The sequence below is a fragment of the Notolepis coatsorum genome (genome assembly GCF_963971535.1).
Source record: "Notolepis coatsorum genome assembly, chromosome: 3".
Classification (NCBI taxonomy): Eukaryota; Metazoa; Chordata; class Actinopteri; order Aulopiformes; family Paralepididae; genus Notolepis; species Notolepis coatsorum.
Genome location: NC_140167.1, coordinates 42,631,639 through 42,653,734, shown reverse-complemented (window position 1 = coordinate 42,653,734; position 22,096 = coordinate 42,631,639). Strand labels below are relative to the sequence as shown.

Sequence of the window (22,096 nt, the reverse complement as noted above, 5' to 3'; positions counted from 1 at the left end):
GTGCCTTAGTGGAGGGCAGTGGCAGGAGGAGGTGCATGTATCTTTAATGGTGTTGGAGGAACTCTGAGGAAAACCTGCGAGAACAGAATGGAGAGAACACGCAAACTCCACACAGGTGAGCACAGGAAGCAGCATGGTCCAACTGAGGATGTTGGTTATTTTGAAACTGCTGAAATATTTTGTTCAGACAGAGTGGAGTCACTCCTCTTCGGGGAGACACGTTTTCTTCTATCTGCCAGTCTTGAAGGCCAAGCCTCCGTCTCTCGCTCTCTCTCTTTCGCTTTCTCTCTATTCAGGTGGGAGTTGCTTTTTTTATGGCGATCTTAATGATTAAGGACAGTAGGGTTTGAATACATGAATACCGGCCTGGAATGTTTTTCTGAGAGAATTACGGATACCACAGTAGAGTAGATGGTATCTTGAGAGAGGTTCATCTAACAAGCCCGTGCATGCGCTGTGTTTTTGTCTGTGTGTGTGTGTATATCCATGTGAGAGTGAGTGAGCGTGTGTATTATTGTGTGTTTATGTGATCCTGCCTGCATGCGTATGTGTCAAATGTATCAATGCCTAGCTGCTTGTGTACATACTTCATTCTTGCGTACGTTGACCTTCTCTTTTGATGGAATAGATGAGACAGAACAGATATATTGGACCTTAATGGAATCCATTATGAGACCTATAGTACAGAAGGAAACGCCACCCACTCCGTTTCCCAGAATGCACTCACTTTCTGGGATACATAACGTACTTAATGTACATCCTGCTATAGAATAGATGACGTATGTGTGCACGTGTGTGTGCGCCCACTAGGGCTGGGCCAAAACACTGAACCACCAAAAAACCATGTCCCACGATTCAATCACAGAGATGACATCAATAGAGATGTTGTTTATTGACATCCTAGGAGATTTATTTATTTAATTTAATTTACATTTAATTAATAACGATACAAATGTGTTTAATTAATTCATAAATGTATTTATTTATTTATTATAAAAAGTATATGATGAACAACCAAATTATTTAACGTGATCATCCACACCTAAGCAGATAACGTGATATCTATATCGTCATCCAAATATGTCTCTGAATATAGTGATGTTGAATTTTATTCCCATTATCGCCTGTAGCCTGTGATGCTCTCCTCCTGTGGCTGGTCACTTTCAGCATGAATCCAGTTGTCTCCTGTTTGGTGGAATCACTGTGGTGGTGGAGGCCCGTCCCGCCATATTGATCCCAGTGGCCCTTTGACCTCTGACCTCTGTAGCGGTACAGTAGTCTGGAACAACAGGCTCTATTAAATGAGCATGCAGTCTCATTCTTCGGAATTGTGTGTGTGTGTCTGAGTAAGCGTGTGGGGTGGATGAGTGTGTGTTGTGTGAGAGAGAGAACATGTGTGTGTGTGTGATAATGGACCCTCTAGTTAATAATGCAGCAGTGAGGAGCCCTCCCTTTCGCATTGCACCACCTTTTGCCATGAAAACCAATTTTCTCTCTCTCTCCCTCTCTCTTACTCAGTTATGAAACTATTTAATTTGTTCCCAATGACCTTCTCTGTCATCTCTCCTCCCCCCCCCCCCCCCCCCCCCCCCATGGCCAGTATAAACTCGAGAGGAGAGAAAAGGGTAAAAAATAGTCAACAGTTGAACTAGATCAGTCAGACTGTGTGATATAGATCGCTTTCCTTCTGTCAACACTGAGTTTATCTGCTGCAATCATAATGCAATCTGTGACCTGGTGAGTTTTAGTAAACAGAGCGAGAGAGAGAGTGACAGACAGATAAGAGTGTTTGTATATGCCCTCTCTCTCTCTCTCTCTCTCTCTCTCTCTCTCTCTCTCTCTCTCTCTCTCTCTCTCTCTCTCTCTCTCTCTCTCTCTCTCTCTCTCTCTACCTCTCTCTACCTCTCTCTGTTTCAACTCTCACATACTCTACATACACCACCCCCAACCCCACATCCTGTCAGAAGGTCTGATGGTTTTCTTTGTAAATTGTTGACAAGTTACCATTTTGGCCTTTTCTTTGCATAAGAAACACGTATATAATCCAGCTTCCCCCACCACTGCTTGGTGTGCAGCAGCCAATAGATGGAACCCAGGCCGACCTCGCTGTCCCCAGGACAGATCACACAGCCAGTCCCCGGCCTGTCAGGGTAGCCAGACTAATAACGCTGGTCATGCCAACGCCTCTCCCTCTGTCTCTCTCTCCATCTCTCTCTTTATCTCGGTCTCTCTTTCTCGCTAGCTCACTCACTCGCCCTCTCTGGCTAGCACGTGTGGATGGAGAGTGTCCAGCCACTGTTTACTCACAGCCCATGGAGCGAATCACATGCTGCTTCCCACCCAGAGTCCCCCCCCCCATTCCCATCCACTCCCCTCCCTTCCATTCCCCTCCTTCAATAGTTTCTAGTTTCTTTATTAGTTGTCACACAAAAATACAGAATACTTTTTATATGAAATGCTTTTTCCTGTTTTGCTCCTGATAGTGTGCTAGATAAAAGAAATGGATCAAGTATAAAATAGAAAAAGTTTAAAATAGAAAGTCAAAAGTACGTAAACAAGTGTAAACAAAAGTGTTAAATATACATATATACAATATACAATACAGAGTAGAAAAAATTAGTAACTGAGTTACAATACAATATACAGTACAATGCAGAAATGGGATGAGGTACAACTTAGGGTAAGGTGCAATGAGGTATGAGTAGTCTATAGTCTACTCTATTCTATTCAATAGTCTATTCTACAAGCTAGATGACGCACTGACCATTGAACGCTTACAGTAATGGCACCCCCCCCCCCCCCCTTCCCTGTCCTCCTCTACCACTCCCTACCCTCTCCGTTGCCTAGCAGCTGAGGCCAGGGAGAGTTCTCACATTGTTGACGTTATGTGTGCAGGGCCACTTCCTGTAAACAGTGGAGCGGCAGCTCTCTGCACTCTCTGCTCCGCTCTCAGCCACAGAAGAGAGGAGCCCAAAATAACCCCCTCTGACTGTTGTGAAAGAGAAGGGATGACGTGCGGCAAAAAAAAAGAAACGAAAAGGGTAACATTTCATCCGAGCGCGATTTTCACAGGGGATGGATGGGTGCTGACTGAGACACCTAACTCCCCGCAGAAGGGGCTCAGGAATAGTGTGTTTCCTTTCTGTCAGAGACGTGTCAGGCCCCGAATACCAATGAATACAGCTGACGGGGGTTGTGTAGGCAGGGAGTTTATGTCTGTCTGCATAGGCGTGTGTATGTGTCCACTATGGACACAACTCGCAATGCATTTTCTTTTGATTGGGTGCTGATCCTGTGGTGTTGATAGTGTCAGTGAAGATAAAACGCATCCAGGACGCTTGATATATTACATCGACGGACACAGTGGACAGCAGAGCGAGATGTGGGCTGTATCGGCCTGCAGCATTTCCACATTCTGGCTTCTATATCGTCTGGAGTTCTGTGTATGATGCGTATCCGGCTTGTTTACTCTTTATCTTGAAGGTACCAGTTGCCACAATGTGAGAGCATCAACAGAAGAGCAATTCACTCTCCAAATGCTTTCGCGCCTTTTGTAACTGTTGGCTTCCCCATCTTTCTTTTTCTCTCTCTCTCTCTTTCTCTTTCTCATTATCTTTCTCTCTCTCTCTCTCTCTCTCTCTCTCTCCCCTTTCTTCCTTCATCTCTCCTTCTCCCCTATCTCTTTAATTTTTTATTTCTCTCTACCTCTCTCTATTCATATATTTATCTCTCCACATATCTCTCTCTACCTCTACCCCATCTCTCACTCTTCTTCTCTCTTCCTGTATTTCTCTTTCTCTCTCTCCTCTCTACCTCTCCCTCTCTCTCACTCTCTCTCACTCTCTACCTCTCTCTTCTTTTATTTCTCTCTACCTCTACCTATCTCTCTCTTCCTGTTTAGCTCTGTGGCGGTGAAGATGACCACGGTGAGGTACCGGCCCACCTGGGAGCTGGCCCTGGACCCGCTGGTCTCCTGTAAGCTGTGCCTGGGCGAGTTCCCTCTGGAGCAGATGACCCCCATCAGCCAGTGTCAATGTGTCTTCTGTACACTGGTGAGGAGACAGAGGAGACACCTCAACATATATCATAAACACTACATAAACACAGTATTCACCATAAACAGGACATTTGTCTTCATGCCTCTGTGGAACAGAGACGCATCAATTACTGATACGATAACAACTAGTGACACACATGGGACCAAGGACAACAGAGTTATCAGTCAAGACTTGAGATCCATTAAATAAATTGTTTTTTATTTTTCTTGGACTAGTACTTACTAATTCATGTCTGTGTTACTGGCCAATTATGCCAGATGTCTTGAATATAATTGAGTACCTCCAGACAAAGAACCATATAACTCTGTTTTAAGTTTTCAGAGGAACAATGTTTTCAAACTTTATTATCTAAAGATGGTAAGTTAAGAGCATTGAGTTCATTCGTGGTTAAAGACGGTAGGGGTTGAGTACTTTCTTCAGATGTATCACATTCACACCCCCAAGTGTTATTGGATTGACCTTTTGGTTGTAAATACATGGGCCAAGATATTTTAAAACAAAGTTATACAGTTTCTTCAGTGCAAGGGTTCAATCGTGCAGTGGAGAGGAGGAGAGTCCATACTATCAGCCTTTTAGTCTCTGTAAGTACCTCTCTTATCCGTCGTCAGTCAACATGCATAGTGTAGTAAATCAATCCAAGTCTCCTGTATGCTGCTATGCTGCTACAGCCAACTGGATGCATCTTTTTTGACTTAAAAGAGTGATGCGCGATACCCCACAGATCTCAGCAAAACGAGAGACTCTGCTGAGGGAAGGACATCTAAAGCAGTGGTTCTCAACTGGTCTAGCCTCGGGACCCAACATTTTCCTTAGTCATTAAGTCGCAACCCAAATGTTTGAACGACTATTGTTACAAAGGATCAGATTAAACCGAATATATATATTTATTTATTGATATATATTGCATAGTATTTGTATATCGTTTGATATCCCCTGTATATTCCTTGTACATATACACGGAATATCCCTTTAGCCCAGACCATAATAGTTCATTCTCCTATTGGACAGCGGTCCACCGGCGCCAGGGACCGGCCTCCGGAGCCAGGTTCAAAGTCACCGTCAAGATGTGTCTGGACATGCCCGGCCTTGCCCAGGGATACGCGACAGAAATGAGAGTGGAACTAGTTTGTTCACCGTGCGTATAAATACGGCGCAGGTGAATGTAGAAGCCCCTTAGCCCCTTACCTCCGTACCCTTCGTCCTTAGTATGTTACCGATAAGTTGAAGCCTCACCCACGATACAACGTGCGGTGAAGTATGGCCTGTTTGGCCCCAGAATAGAGCATCGAGACCGCGTGCAAATTAGTAACTGAATTGTCAGAGTTTGGCGCTATACCGTCGAGTGCGACATATTTCTATTAAGTCTTTAATAGTCTATTTGTGTATAGTGTATCGTGCGGTTAGAATTCTATAGTGACCAGCATCTCCAACGCTTTCTCGTATTAGCTAGAGTTCTTATCCAGGCTGGGCCGACCGCATGGCGCTTTCACCCGAGGAGACCTAGACGAGAGCCGTATGGACATGTACACTGGATTAATCTACCCGACGACTACATAGCCCTTTGCGGCTGGAATATATTTGCTTTGGTCCTGTGATTTATGGAGCGGATAATCGCCGACGCCTGCACGTGTTGGATTTACCCCGAGAGGAGTCAAGTCGAGTCGGCGCCCAGAGAGCCTGAGGCCGACTAGCTTTCTTCCCTGTGGAGCTACAGTCTACAAGAGAACCAAGCTGTATTCGTCTGTGGATCAAGAGGCTACTGCACCGGCTTCTGTACCTGAAGTCTCCCTAGTCATCGTTGACCAGACGTCCTACTACCGACAGATCTTCTACCCCCCCCTGCTGGCTTACAACCAGTGGGAACCCCTTCCAGTATCTTCCGCTATATTACTAGTGCACCATAGATATAATTCCCTAAGATTCAGGTTGTATAATTACCTCCTGCGTAACCAGAGAATGGACATTCGTTATTGATTTGCCTACGCATACTCCTTTGCCTTACAAGTGCATTCAAAGAATAATGTAAAGTATCCTATGTACCTTTTGCTCCATTAAATACTTGATTAATACCTTTGACTGGAACCGATTTCATTGTGGGAAGTGTTCATCATATTCATATATCGTGTACTGTATGGCCAGTAATTAAAGTACATAAAGCGGTAGTGGTTTAATGATACCATACTTATCAATACAGTCAGGGAATTGTACCCCTCAGTTACAACTATGATTTATTTCAAATATTTCTTTTGCAGTAATACACAATCTTTCATGCACTGTTAAAAACATGAAATAAACACAAAAAAGTGCAACAAAAGTGCAACTAGGGCTAAAAACCCAATGAAATAAAATAATAATAAATAATATATGCTTCTTAGCAGATGTCTTAGCTTAACATAACATACCTACGTTTGGGGGAACTAATGGGATAACTGGGGTTGCAACAAAAGTGCAACTAGGGCTAAAAACCCAATGAAATAAAATAATAATAATAAATAATTATGCTTCTTAGCAGACTTCTTAGCTTAACATAACAGACCTACAGTAAGTTTGGGGGAACTAATGGGATAACTGGGGTTGCAACAAAAGTGCAACTAGGGCTAAAAACCCAATGAAATAAAATAATAATAAATAATATGCTTCTTAGCAGATTTCTTAGCTTAACATAACATACCTAAGTTTGGGGGAACTAATGGGATAACTGGGGTTGCAACAAAAGTGCAACTAGGGCTAAAAACCCAATGAAATAAAAAAAAAATAATAATAATAATAAATAATTATGCTTCATAGCTTAACATAACAGACCTACAGTAAGTTTGGGGGAACTAGTGGGGTAACTGGGGTTACAACAAAAGTACAACTAGGGCTAAAAACACAATGCAAGTCTTCTTAGCAGACTTCTTCGCTTAACATCCCAGGGAACTAATGGGATAACTGGGGATGATGTTTGCTCCTGACAAGAGTCTCAAAGTCTGGGGTGATGGTAGACAAAGCAACTCTGAGGTCATGCTCAATGTCCAATCTGTTCCTCTGCTTTGTCTTCAGCTGGACCAGAGCTGAGAAGCCACTTTCACAAAGATAGCTAGTGCAAAAAAAAAAAAATTATAAAAAAAAATATATTTTTTTGACCCACTCAAAATGGCCCCGCGACCCACTTTTGGGTCACGACCCACCAGTTGAGAAACACTGATCTAAAGAACCAAGAGCTCCATCCTCAGCTATAGTGTGCCTGACTGCATGGATCAAGAGCTCTATCTTCAGCTATAGTGTGCCTGACTGCATGGCTCTAAGAACTGACTAAAGATAATTTGAGTCTTCCCAGGGGAAAGCGTTTTGAAGACACATACTTAACTCATTCGGGGCCAACCATGTAATATTACGTTTTTGGTTCGTTTTTCATTTTTTTCGATTTTAATATCCTATTCAATGTCACGGAGCTGTATGTTGCCTGGAAAAGGCATATTGGGACTCCGAAGGTGCAGTACCGGCCAGATCCTGGTAGTGGCACTGTCTCGAGAATGCAGTAACCCCTGTTGCAGACCGGGTGTCACACTGAAAACGACTTTTCTGTTAGCCTGAAGCAAGGGCTTCACCCGATCGCATGGAATACTTTTTGGCACGCCCGATTCATTATGCTGTGGAGGTTTATGGCGTGGGCCAAATCGACATATGATCTACCAGATGGCGATCAAATAATTGGAAAATTCTTTTTGGAATCCAACCGGCCAAAGGTAAGAGCAATTTGACGTCAATTTCAGCTTGATTGTGCAAGGATTTCATAGCCCAGATCAGCATATATTGTGGTAATAACGAATGCCGTTATTGGCAATCAATTCATCAGAAACTCCCCCCCCGCCCCCCCTTCTTTTCATGCATTCATGATGGAACATAATACCGATCATATGCATTTGGATTTTTAACTGTATCGTGTGTAGTGACGAAACGCCAATGGATTTAACGTTATTAGCGTCGCGCCTTATAAATAGCCTCACAGGAATTATCCCAGATCATTCCGATATAACACTCATATTCACCACAGTATAAAACGGGAATGTATGGATGGAATTTTAAAAAAAAATTGCATCTTGAACGGAAGGTTCCTACTGTCAATTGACAATGATATTGGATCCATAGCTATAATATAAAATATTAATTTAGCTCTACAAACAACGTGACGCACAGTGAAAGTTTGTAATGGAAAGCTGGCCTAACTACAGCGGGCCCTGTCTAATGGCTTGCACCCATTGAGTTAAGGGCCAACATTACAACTCTCCCACAATGTGAAAACGTAAGCATGGCTGAAAGCTTGGCCCCCAGGCTCTACTGTTGTATCTCCCTGTTTGATTATACGCTGTGCTTTTTCACTCCCCGCTCTGTCGTTTTTTAGAAAAGCGAGAACAAACAGCAACAATGGGTTTGCTTGCTGGACCATAAAAATAATGAGGCATAAAAGTCAATAATCTGGTGATTAATATCAGCGTTTATTCTTTTTTATATTTGGGGGGAGGGGGGGGGGGGGGTATGGCAGCAGTGGCCTATTTGAACTTGGCGGAAGCAGCAGAACTATTTTCAAAATTGCAATTTGTCTCATGTTCACTAAAGCACGGTCACAGATAAGAGCAGTTGAGTTTCACACAGAGGCTATTAAACCCGTCCCGTGGGAGGAGTGGAGCAAATATTTACCTCTCTGTTATGCAAACCTATCGTAGAACTATATCTTATAATGTAGATGAAAGGGATGCCTCTCTGAAGGTTCACGGTTCCTTGAGTTTGTAAGGGAAGTTATGTTTTTGGCTTGTACCACTTGTGGCTCATTAGCCGCACTGCTGTCTGTTAAGATGTAATAGAGTGTAGTTAATAGTTAATGAGACTAACAAAGGTGAGCGAAGAGAGTCAGCCGCAGTCTTTACCTGCTTTTCAATCAATGGTTATTGAACATTGTGTGTGTGTTTCCTTTCCAGTGCCTGAAGCAGTATGTGGAACTCCTGATCAAAGAGGGCCTCGAAACGGCAATTAGCTGTCCCGACTCTGCCTGTCCCAAAAGAGGACACTTGCAGGAAAATGAGGTATTGATTTTAAATTCAATGAAATATCTGCCGTATTTATTCACAGTTGAAGTCCTAAGATGACGGAATTGTGCACGGTGATATCCCAATAGCATAACCTCGACACAATAATGATCCCAATGCGATACAATAAAATGTAATTATCGCCCCAAACATATCAACACTTCACGAAAGGTGACTGACTAAGTTTTTCCCATGATGGTTTTGAATTAGACAAATATGATGACGTCTCCTCTCCTGATGGCAGTTTGGATGGACTTTAAGCGATGTATCTTTTTTTATAACTGTACTGTTGCCAATCAGAGTTGCAAGCCGCCGTTCTAAGACTCAATCAAACCGACTGACATGGCGATCAGCTGGCGTGTGTGTCAAGCTAACAGCTTAAAATGGTCGGCCGTCGATTAAAAACACATTTCTTCAATCAATATCTGAAGGGGGAAAAAACTATTGTTGTTACTTACCCTTAGCTGCCAGAGTTGTACTCTTCCTGCTGACCTGTTATACAGAACTTGTAAGTCGCTTTGGATAAAAGCGTCCACTAAATGACTAAATGTAATGTGACGAGGCGACGCAAATACTTTACAACACTGGTATTTCCCTTTAACGACCCTATTCATATCCGACCGCAGACGTCTTGGTTACAAGCAACAGGCGATCGTAATCGAACAGAAGGTGATTGACGACCGGGGGCCAACGTGCTCTGGCACTGTGCCATGATTGTACTACAAAACACGTCATGAGAATATTATGATATAACAAGGTAACACGGTATCCCCTCCTGACTACACTGTACGCCACCACTACCACCACAACCCCCCACCCGCTCGTGTGTTTATAGATGGTTCAGATGAGCCTGCCTGTTCTCCCTGCATGCCTGCGTTCCCAGTGGAGGTCAATCCGAGGGCAACGTTGCTCTCTCTCCCTGCAGGGCAGATTGCTTGATGGGGACTCACTCCGTCTGCCGAGGCCCAGAGGCACGTCGGCACGGCTTGGCATGCCACGGCCGTGTGTTTGCAATCCATCAGCGTCGCTGGACTTTAATGGGACCCCAAGGAGTCATGCCAGCCGGGTGTCCATCGGTCACCCCTGGTCCAGCTCTCGACAGCGGCGCCTTTTTTTTTTTATATACATTTTTTGTTGTGTGCATTTTTACAGCTTTTCTGGTCACGCAGGACCGATAGAGGAGAGGGAGAACGGGAGGAGATGTGGGGAAGACATGCGACAAATATCGCCGGGAGCGGGAGGCGAACCCGGGACGGCCGCGTAGGTGTGCGAGGCACTATACGTTGCGCCACGAGGGCGCCCGACAGCGGCGCCTTTTGACTTGTAATCGACTGCTCCTCGCGCGGGAGCCGAAATGCTCTTTTCATCACCCAGTAAATGAGTACACTTAACCTTCAGTGCTTCTACATATGTGCCAGTGATACTTTGCACCAAATAAAATGTTCACTCTCTGGGCACACCTGGGATACTATCATCTCTCTGGGCACGGCCAGGATACTATCATCTCTCTGGGCACGGCCAGGATACTATCATCTCTCTGGGCACGGCCAGGATACTATCATCTCTCTGGGCATGGCCAGGATACTATCATCTCTCTGGGCACGGCCAGGATACTATCATCTCTCTGGACACGGCCAGGATACTATCATCTCTCTGGGCACGGCCAGGATACTATCATCTCTCTGGGCACGGCCAGGATACTATCATCTCTCTGGGCACGGCCAGGATACTATCATCTCTCTGGGCACGGCCAGGATACTATCATCTCTCTGGGCACGGCCAGGATACTATCATCTCTCTGGGCACGGCCAGGATACTATCATCTTTCTGGGCACGGCCAGGATACTATCATCTCTCTGGGCACGGCCAGGATACTATCATCTCTCTGGGCACGGCTGAGATACTGTCGGTGGTAATTGATAGGTGTGAGCTCTCCTTTTAGCTCAAATCAGAATTTCTTTGACATTATGTTTTGGAAACGTGTTGTATAAAGGTTTCTTGTTTCCAATGTAATTATACTCATCTCTCTCTCTCTCTCTCTCTCTCTCTCTCTCTCTCTCTCTCTCTCTCTCTCTCTCTCTCTCTCTCTCTCTCTCTCTCTCCTCTCCTCCTCCCTCCCTCTCTCTCTCTCTCTCTCTCTCTCTCTCTCTCTCTCTCTCTCTCTCTCTCTCTCTCTCTCTCTCTCTCTCTCTCTCTCTCTCTCTCCTCCCTCCCTCCCTCTCTCTCTCTCTGACTCTCTCTCTCTTCCTCCCTCCCTCCCTCCCTCTTTCCCCCCAGATTGAGTGCATGGTGGCTACAGAGACGATGCAGCGATACAAGAAGCTTCAGTTTGAGAGAGGTGAGTGTCGAAGCAGCAGCACCAGCCCCATCGCCATGACAACCCCCCCTGGATGCTGCTCGGTGGGATGACGTGTGGGTAATGACTGTCGGGCTACAGACACATGAGGTCCCACCTGTCTTCCCGTGGCTCTACCATGTGACCCGGGAAAGGATGATGAAAACCCCTGCCAGAGACGCGTAACCGAGCCGAGGGCCACAGCCCCTGAAATCACTCAAGTCTCTGTGTGGAACATTTATTACATGCCAAGGAGGACCCCATAGGCTGGCATGTGTAACAGATTCAGTCAAGTCAGTCAATAGCTCTGATTGAAATCATGATGCGGTTGCTAAGATGAGTGTTAACGTGGATTTCTTAGTAGGTGGTGCTGAGTTGTTGTTTTTATTGCTATGAGCTCTGAAGCAGGGATTGGGCCAGTGCTTTGTTTTTGGACATCTTCCGGGCAGATTGCCTCACCTTTTTGACACTATCATTGTCATTTCAGGATTATAATTAAAAGGAAAAATAACAAAAGTAACAAACATAGTGGACACTGGACAGACACAACATACAAAGTGAGAAATGGGTTTTGAAGAGGTGGGTTTTGAGCAGTTTTTTTAATGAGTCCAGAGTTGGGGCGTTGCGGAGTTCTGCGGGGAGGGAGTTCCAGAGGGTGGGAGCTGCCACAATGAAAGCTCTGTCCCCGAAGGTCCGCAGTCTGGTTCGGGGGATGGAGAGCTGACCGTGTCCGTGGATCGCAGGGACCGTGACTGAGTGTAGGGGTGGAGGAGGTCAGTGAGGTACTGAGGTGCCAGAGCGTGGAGGGATTTGTAAGTGAGCAGGAGGGTTTTGTATGTGATGCAGGATTTGATGGGGAGCCAGTGGAGGTGGATGAGGGTGGGGGTGATGTGCTAACAGGGTTTGGTGCAGGTTAGAACACTGGCAGCTGAATTTTTAACATACTGGAGCCTGTCCAGGGTTTTGCTTGGGACCCCGGACAGGACCCCGTTGCAGTAGTCCAGGCGGGAGGTGACTAAGGCATGGATGAGGGTCTCAGCTGAGTCGGAAAGTGATGGTCGGAGTCTGGAGATATTTCTGAGATGGAAGAAGGCGGATTTGGTGACAGAACTGACATGGGCTTGGTAGGAAAGGGTGGAGTCCAGGATAACGCCCAGGTTGCGGACCTTTGGGGAAGGGCAGATGGAGCAGCCGTCTATGTCGAGGGTGAGATCTCTAACCTTCCGGAGCAGGGCCTTGAGTGCCACAACCATGAGCTCAGTTGTATTGTTGTTGAGTTTGAGAAGGTTAGATGACATCCATGTTTTTATTTCATGAAGGCAGTTGACAAGGGAGCATGGGGGGAGCTGGGTGGATGGTTTGTTGGAGAGGTAGAGTTGTGTGTCGTCGGCGTAGGAGTGGAAGCTGAGGCCATGGCGGTGGATGATCTGACCGAGGGGGAGCATGTAAATGGTGAACAGAACAGTGCACAGCAAACCACAAAACCAATCAATGTAGGTAAGATATGCTTGGCAATTGAATAGTTCTGCTTAAAGAAACAAATTGCCTACAGATCCAGCACTGAAAAATCGAGCCTCTGCTGCTCGGGCCAAACTGATTTAGTGACTCCTATTGTTCTGGACCGGGCCAGATTTCACATCTCCACTGCCTCCCACAGTGTATCAGGCTGGCGAGACTTTTTCATCTTAAACTTTTATTCGTCCCAAACGCCCCAGCTCCATCCAATTTCTTAGCTTTTTTCACTGTTTACTTATCATGCATTGCAACACTAATATATGGGCAGTACCCCAAGCAGACTGCCCCGAACCCACTTATTACAAATGATCTTGGGGGTCTGAGGGCAGTAGCCCCCGACCCCCTCCCTGGGGGAGCACTTAAGTTAAGTACCCTCCCTTTGTTCACTTTGGGAGCCAGCCACCAGCCCCCGAAATATAACACCCGAGTGCTAGTTCTAAAGTGGCAGAGGAGCAGCAGAAGGGCAGCAGAAGGATCTGAATTTTCAGTGCTGCATCTGTACATCACAACTTTCCCTTAACCGCACGTTGCAACACATTTTACAGCTGTCTGTCAGCGTCACGCTGTGTTATTGTCTCTCAACCAAAACATCGGTTGAAAGCTAAAATGGCTAAAATGATTGACACACCGCTTGACCTATTACGTGCTTCCAATCTCGGGTTACAAGACCAAATAGCCAACGAGCGTCAGTTCCACCTCCGGTTTCGCCCCTCAATGACCGGACAAATCACCACTGACTCTTACTTGAGTTGGTTTTCTGAGACAGAGAAACGGTAAAAACGGTTAAAGTGTACCGTATGCAAGAGAATGAACGTGCACCTCCCTCTCCTGAGCGCAAATTGCGCTGATCTATTGTTGTCACTCCTCTGGGGGTTGAGCGTTTGTTTGTGTATGTGTAGGGAAGGGGTGGGGGTGGTGTATGTGACAATAGATTAGTGGGGGAGGGGAAGAGGGGACTGAGTTAGTGTTGACAAATATTTGGAAAAATGCCTAAACATACCATTGCATAAAGATGTGTAAAACACTATTTTTTTTATATTGTTATCGACTTTGGGCATGTTCTAGGTAAGACTTCAGGCTATGGCCCCAGTTGTGTTTTCAGCTAATAACTGTAGAGTAGATAGATCTGCAGGCATCGCATCTGTTTGCAAAATAATTCAGAATAATTTTTTTATTAAAAAAGGTTCAGAAAATAACCTTTATTTCAGTGTGTTCAAAACTCTAACTCTATGACAATAGCACTCAGAGTGTTTCCGGGACAGACTTGTGCATCTGCTACAAATGGTTCCAGAATAGTGTCCAATTTACTTTCAGTATGCATTCGACTGAAGATTTAATCGAAATCGAGACTGAATCTAAATGTGCAGGACTGTTAATATTAAGGTTAAGGTTAATGGTTTTAATTTTAGTTTTTTACAAAATAGGATTTGAATTTGATTAGGCTTAATATACCAAAATATATAAAAAATTATTAATTGAAATATGCCGTGATCTGCTCCAATTCCAATCGGGACATCCCTAATAATTTAGTGTAATCTGTCACCGTGTGTCAGAATGTTACCGATTCTAGAAAGAAACGTAGACCATGGCGAGAGTTGTGGAATCAATGCAGCCCAAAATAACGAGCCACATGGGGATAGAGAGAGAGAGAGAGAGAGAGAGAGCGCGCTGCTCTCAGGTACTCAGACCAAATGCTCGACAGACTTGCGGCATAGTATCCTGACTCAACCCTGTCGTCCTCATCAAAGTTTAACACTAGTCCCCATCAAATATACATGAATGGGAAAAGCCTCCCAGACTCGGTTCTAAAGAGATTCTAATTGGATTTGCACGGGCGAACTGTCTGCCTGACACGGGTAGAGGGCCGGCCTTTTTAGCATAGCAAGATGGCTTATTCAAAGCCTCTTTATCTCCGCGTCAGTGTTATGCCATTTATGTATTCAGAGACCGCGGCGCTGTGTATCTGGGGTGTTTTCTCTGTGTGCGCTGAATAAATGCCGTCTGTTGTCGCGGGGAAGATAATGGCGCTGAACGTGGTGAGCGGCGTGCCATCGACATAGACATGCTAATCAGTGACACAGGGGAGTTCCCATGTTAGCAGGAGAAGGCAGCCTCGTTCCTACACCTTTATTACATGCCACCCACACTGAGACGGACTCACTCACACACACACCACACTGAAGAACGATCGTGACTGCATTATATCCCATGAATAAGTTAAACAATAAATAAATCCTGAGGGAATGCCAGCGCTCTAGATGCTGCTTGGATAAAGGCCTCTCAACGGTCCAGACCAGCCAGGCAAAATATCGTCTGCAACCATCTTTCCCGGGTCCGAGCCAAGAGTTCATGTGGAGTCATCCCCTCAGAGCTGTTGGCAGACGGGACAGAGGAGGGGAGTGGCTGCTAGAGCCTTGGCCAGAGAGACAGCAGGACAGGGGGGTGGGGCATAAGAGGGTGTGCCATGCTAGTTAACATGCACAGGAGACACTCTAGAATTAAGTGGCGCTGGGTGATATGGGGAGGGGGGGGGTGTAGTGTAGATATCCTGGACTGCAGACTATACGCTGCAATTTGTGGTCAGTGGTCAGCCGCTCAGTCACGGTCTGGCAGTCTGGACATGTGAGCAGTCTGGCAGGAACGTTTTGTTGGGCGCTTGTTCAGGTGGCGGCGTGGGTCTGCGCGGTTTCATGCTTGTTTATATCAATAATATACATAGCACAATGTCTGCCTTGGTATGGACAATGACATGTTGGATAATCAAATCAATAGTCGTCATATTGGACTGTGTGGTGATGGAAAGTGTGAGTGTCAAACTGAAACTGTAATTTCCGTTTTCAAACTGTTCAAATTAACATTTTCAAATATGTCTGAGAAACTGACTTAATATTTCCTTGTTATCATTCAGTTGATAGAAAAGTGTGAGGAGATGGTGTTTAGTGTAGCTTACCTATGCCTTTGTTCTTCCTTAATAACTTAAGTAAATCATTATTCACTAAAACTAGTGTAAATCTTAGTGCATCTCTAATCTTAGTCAGTTAATTGGTCGGTTTGGTCTTTAGTCAACCAAAACGTTGTTGTTTAGTTGAAGTGGCAATAAATGATCTAGATTCAACTATATTACTATGAAATATAGTTGATTTAGTTTTTCATACAGAATGAGTTGTCAGAAGGAATTTCTTGAAGGAATTTGTCAATCAAATCGACTAGTCGTCAGAACCCTTGACTACTAGTCGTCAAAGTTGACTACAGCCCTAGTAAATCTCTCTCATTGTATTCATATCACGACCTATCGCCAGTTATTGTGTGCCGGGGTCCACTCGGAGGAGAAGAGATTGAACCTGACGAACATCCATTAGGAAACGTTGTGGTGAAAAGCCTACAGTGAAAGTGTGTCCGAGTGTAATTGTTGTGCGACAGAGCGGGGAGACATTGTGTTTGACCCCTTGCCCCCCGGCTGTGTGTTGCCACAGAGGTGTTGCTGGATCCCTGCCGGACGTGGTGCCCGTCCTCCACCTGCCAGGCGGTGTGCCAGCTGAAAGAGGTGGACACGCCAGCGCTGCCCCAGCTGGTCCAGTGCGCCGTGTGTGCTCTGGAGTTCTGCTCTGCCTGTAAGGCCACCTGGCACCCCGGCCAGGCCTGCCAGGAGAACAACATCCCCATCACATCCTTCCTGCCTGGAGAAAACAGGTACTGTAACTGTCGCCCTGTATTTACCTTTGATATCACTATCACTGTGTTATTTCATTGGTCGTGTTGAACAAAGTAATTGGAATCGTACCTTTTCACGTGTCCCTCTTTAGATATACACGCATACAAGCACTACACAAAATATACATTATTTTTTCAGAGAGGTCAGAGTGCAGTGCGGTGCCCCCTGGAGCAGTTTGAGGGTTCAGTGGCCATGCTTAAGGGCATGTCGGCAGAGATTATGGGCACCGCTAAGTATTGCACCAACAAGTGCAACCCTTCATTGCTCTTTAGCCCCTCTAGGGGGAGAACGGGCGCTGTGCTGCCGGGTAACCTTGTGCTCACCTTTCATCAATATTATCCCTCTCTCTCCATCACTCCTCTCGATATTATTACCTTGTTCCTTCCTACGGGAGAAGAGGTGGCTTATCAGATAGACCTGCCACCACTCCTCTCTTCATTACTACCTGCAGAGACCTGAGCTCATGTCAAGTCAAGTTAATTTTTATTATCCGCATGAGGGACATTTGATTGGCAGCGGCATCCACATTGAGACTTCTTTCACTATATGGACAATTTTACACAATTCCTGTGATTCTATGGAACACATCTGTAAGGGTTTTCTCCAAAAAATGCATTGTTTTATATTTCTAATCGAGTACTCAAAAGCAGCATTTTTCCACTTCAAGATTTCAAGCTGTTTTGGTCTGACTCCACCCATACTCGCTTTGAGTGACAGTCACCCACAGTCTGCGACTGGCAGACCGAGAGAGAGAGAGAAAGATTGAGGGGGATACTAATAAATGTTGCCGCGGGGGGGCATAATCCCACGGGACAATGCATTGGTAACGTGTTTCAAATGACAATATATACCCCTGTGAATATTATTGCACGGATCGGAATATGGGCGTGCGCGTGGGAGCGTGTGCAACGATATTTTGACAGTGATATGGAGTGCTCCCGACTGCGGGGGAGAAGCTCCATCCCCGCGCACACACACATTTACACACACTCATGCACGCGGTCCCTCTCTCTCTCCCTCTCTATCTCTCTCCCTCTCTCTCGCTCGCTCGTTCTCTGCTGTCTGTCGGCACCCGAGTTTGAGGAAGTAATTCCACTCGCTCTGTTGTTGAGCGAATTGTTGATTGTGGGCGGTGACTACAACCAGTGCCTTATTCACGTCAGCAAAACAGTAAAATCAGAATGGCTTAGTTGAGTGAGGGAGGATCTTGTGAACTCGAGACTAGACTGATGAGTCAAAATGAGAATTAGAGAAACAGACTCCATTGATATAATCCCCCATTGCTAGGAAACAATGCTAAACACTGGAAAATGCCATTTATAAGACATGGGACCTTTAAGGAACATTTTATAAAATGTACCCAATTGTAGCCAAAAGGCTAGTTTACATTGGCAGTCCCCCTGACAGAAATAATGGGCTAGTACCTAGTACAAAAAAGATTAAAACACAAGTACAAACACATTAGCAATAACATACATAATTTAACCCTTATATACACAGCAATATACACAGTTCAATCCCCACATAGTATACACATCGTGTTCACATCTTTGGTTATCTATCAACCAATTCCTAAGATTAAATTTGAAGGTGTTGAATGAAATGGACTCTCTAATGTTCTGTGGGATTTTATTCCACTCTTATTCCACTCAGACTCGCATCAAAGTGAACTTCAACCGCAGAGCAACATTACACTTATTTACCAGATTGAGGCATAACCGATTCATTCTCTCAAGGTGGCCCAAGAGGATCTCTCTTCAGAAATAGTAGTAGAAGCTGCTAATTTGGTAACATTTTTGGTACTATATTTTATACCCAGTTTAACCACCTGTACATTGTATATAACTATTGCACTTTACCATTACATTTGCACTCTGGTTGGATGCCAAACTTATTTTCATTGTACTGTACTTGTGCTGTAGAATGACACTCGATTTTTATCTAATGTAATGTGGTGGATCCAGACTCGTCAATTATATCGTATACGGATCTTCTGATCAAAGTAGGTTTAATAGTAAAAACAATTAGTACATGTAGGTTAAATGAGCTTTAGCTAAGAGGAGTGCTCTCATCGTGGCCAGCTAGGAGACACTGAGGAAGAGAAGGAGACAATGAGCTTAAGTAGAGCGAGGGGTGGGGGCCGTAACTAAGCTATTGTTTGGGGCAACCAAAAGGAATTCCTCCACACTAATCTAATTTGGTACAGCCAGCTATACAGTATAGCAGTATAGATTCAGCTCTACCCTCAATCAGAATGACAACAATGGTAGATTCCTGATACCTCGATCGTCTCTCGATCAGCTTCCCACTCTCTCTCATCAGGTAACGGAGTAACCAGAAGTAAAAGCTCAGCCCCTCCCCTTCTGGTGTGTTTGGTAATAATAATAATAATAATAATAATAATAATAATAATAATAATAATAATAATAATAATAATAATAATAATAATAATAATAATAATAATAATAATAATAATAATAATAATAATAATAATTATTATTATTATTATTATTATTTAATAATAATAATAATACATTAGATTTATAGTGCACTCTATATTTAGAAATCAGGATCCTAGCAGCGCTGTTCTGAGCCTCTGGAGACTCTTGCTAGGAATCCCGATGAGAAGTGCGTTACAGTAATCCAGCCTGGAGGAGACAAAGGCGTGGACAAGTTTTTCAGCATCTGGGAGGGTGAGTGTGGGACAGATTTTGGAAATGTTCCTGAGGTGAGAAAAGGAGGTTTTGTATTATGTGTTTGATGTGGGTCTCAAAACATAGGTGGGGGTCCATTTTTACACCCAGGTTGGTGACTGTGGATAAGAGGGGAAGGTCATGGCCGGAGAAGGAGATGCTGGTGATGGGGGAGGATTGGACCTGGTGGGGGGTACCAATTAGGATGGCTTCGGTTTTTGAGCTGTTTAACTGTAGGAAGTTTGATTTCATCCACAACTTTATCTCCTCCAGGCAGGACGTGAGGGTGGATCATGGGGATGATGATGGCAGGGCTGCAGATGATGGGGATGGTGATGGCAGGGCTGCAGATGGGGGTGAGTCAGTTTTAAGGTACAGTTGTGTGTCATCAGCGTAGCAATGGAAAGAGATTCCATGCTGGCTGATGACACGGCCGAGGGGGAGCAGGTAGAGGGTCAAGAGGACGGGCCGAGGACAGATCCTTGGGGGACACCACAGGTGACAGGGAGGGTCTGGGATTTGTTTCCCTCCCAATGAGTGACAACCTTTGACTGGCACTGTCTGACGCCTGCCCTTTTTCACCTCAGTGTACTTTTTGTAAAAGCAGGAAGCTGGATTATGTGCAGTAGTTTATGGCTCTATCTCTGTCCTGATGATATGTACTGTACAGACTCACTTTAATCTGGTAAAGCAACGTTTCTTACAAGAGACACGAGTGGAATTCCCCTTTTTAAAACCATTTGTTAGTTGCTCAGAGAGAGCACTCCTATAATCACTGTGATCTGTGGGTTTGTTGGATCGATGCCCCGTCCGTTTATTGGTTGGATGTTTGATCCAGTGCGTGTACTCGTCGTTCACTCGCCCGCTCAGTCACACAGTTGGCCGAGCTCCGATGCCAGATTCATCATCCACACACTCGACAAATGCACAGCACACCCTTCTTTACACTTAATAAAGCGCCAGCTCACGTGATTCCTTCTTATACTCGCCGCCTCAGTCTCTGCAGTCTCTCTATCATTCTCCTCTCTCTCTCTCTCTCTCTCTCTCTCTCTCACACATACAGACATACTAAAAAGGCTGCAACACACGCACACGTTATCACGACGAGTTCCACCATGATCCCGCTCCTGTGACCTTTTTCATTAAGGCCGCTAATGAAGCACGCAAGGACACGTTGCCATAGTTTCCTGGAAACCTACCTCCATATTAATATCCTCAAAAAAAGGAAAAGCTAGGATCAACAGACGGCACACTTGACCATGATAAACTTCGCTTTGAATTAGGACACAAACAGGCCCCACTTCAGCACTCCTATCATTAAGATAATGTATGAATATGGACGAGCCCGTGGAGAGAGCCTGCCTACAGTTCTAGGAAGCCTGCTTGGCCTCCGCGTGGAAAACAGTAGGATACGGCCGGTTCATCTTTTAATATGAATTGACAGCCGGCCTGCGGCCCTGAGGGGGCAGCTCAGGTTAGCCAGGGTTCGCCTGGGGTTGCGCCAAGAAGACCACAGCATAAAGTAATAGGCGGTCATAAAACAATCTCCTGAATATAAACTGCAATGAAGCAGTCTGAGAATGGACTATTAATCTTTTTTAAGGACACTGGATCCAGCCCTGGAGCCCGAGCCATTCAGAAGGTGTAGAGGAGGGAGAGTAACTTGAGAAGTCTGCCCTCATATATTCAGAGCTGACCCATCGCTTTGTGATATCCTCTTACTGTGGAAACTTCAGCAGAGCGACAGAAGGAGGAAGGAGCTCTCCTGTATCTACACTGGTTCAAGGATGATGCTTAACAGGAGTAAGAGGTTCTATATGACCCTTTGCTGTTTGAACTCTGCTTCCTCTCTGTCTGGATGTGGCTCTTGACTGTAATTATGACCTCCTCCTCCAAACAATAATCCACACCGTCAGCCTCCCAAGCACTCTCCTTTCCCTATCTGCTTAACGGAGGGGAAGCTAGACAAACGAAGTGCCTCCTAATTTGAATGGTGTCCACGTACGCTGCCTGATGAAGACTGGGCTTGACCTATGCCGCTGTTACAGAAAAGAGCATTTGTATTCCTCCGAGGAGCGGTTCCGTTTAACATCGGGCCCTGGCGAGGTTTCAGGGTTTTAATGCCAGTTTTCGTACCTTACGTAAGAGGCTGCATTCCAGGGGAGCGGCTCTCCCTAAATAGATCCAGGTATTTCCTGGGCATTTCAACATGAGTATTGTACAGTAGGTGTCCTTACTGTTATGCAACCAGTGGGGTCACCTAAAGGAAAATCTTAATAGCTGTGCATGTGATATTCTATTCTATTCTTTTCAATTTGTTTCTATTTCTTCTATTATGAGCATGCTTGTTCTTCCAAGTCATGAAAATGTCCTTTTCAAATGGACTGCATTCATTCATATCACACACCGACGGCGGAGGCTACCATGCAAGGTTTCAACCTGCTCATCGGGAGCAATTCGGGGGTTAAGTGTTTCGCTCAAGGACACACTGTCGGGAGGAGCGGGAATCGAACCGGGAACCTTCCGGTTACCAGACAACCGCTCTACCTCCTGAGCCCCCTTTAACTCCTCCTCCGTCTCCTTTCTAGACCTTGTGAGGAGTTGAACAAAAAGGTAGTTGGGGAAAACTGACAAAGAAAGTATTCAGTATCTCGTCCGCGACAGGCGTTTTGTTTTCTGTTTCCAAGATGGCCGTCAGTGTCAGATGAATGGGAGGT

General features: G+C 45.1%; 1 protein-coding gene across 1 annotated transcript in view; it reads left to right on the top strand.

Moving 5' to 3' along the window:
* rnf144aa (ring finger protein 144aa) overlaps window positions 1-22,096 on the top strand; it is a 78,746-nt gene that overhangs the window by 43,305 nt on the left and 13,345 nt on the right. Inside the window, exons 3-6 of the mRNA XM_084310690.1 lie at window positions 3,902-4,052; window positions 9,017-9,121; window positions 11,402-11,462; window positions 16,448-16,664. Of these exons, the coding sequence (XP_084166816.1) occupies window positions 3,918-4,052; window positions 9,017-9,121; window positions 11,402-11,462; window positions 16,448-16,664 (518 nt within the window). The 5' untranslated portion in view covers window positions 3,902-3,917. The remainder of the gene's footprint in view (window positions 1-3,901; window positions 4,053-9,016; window positions 9,122-11,401; window positions 11,463-16,447; window positions 16,665-22,096) is intronic.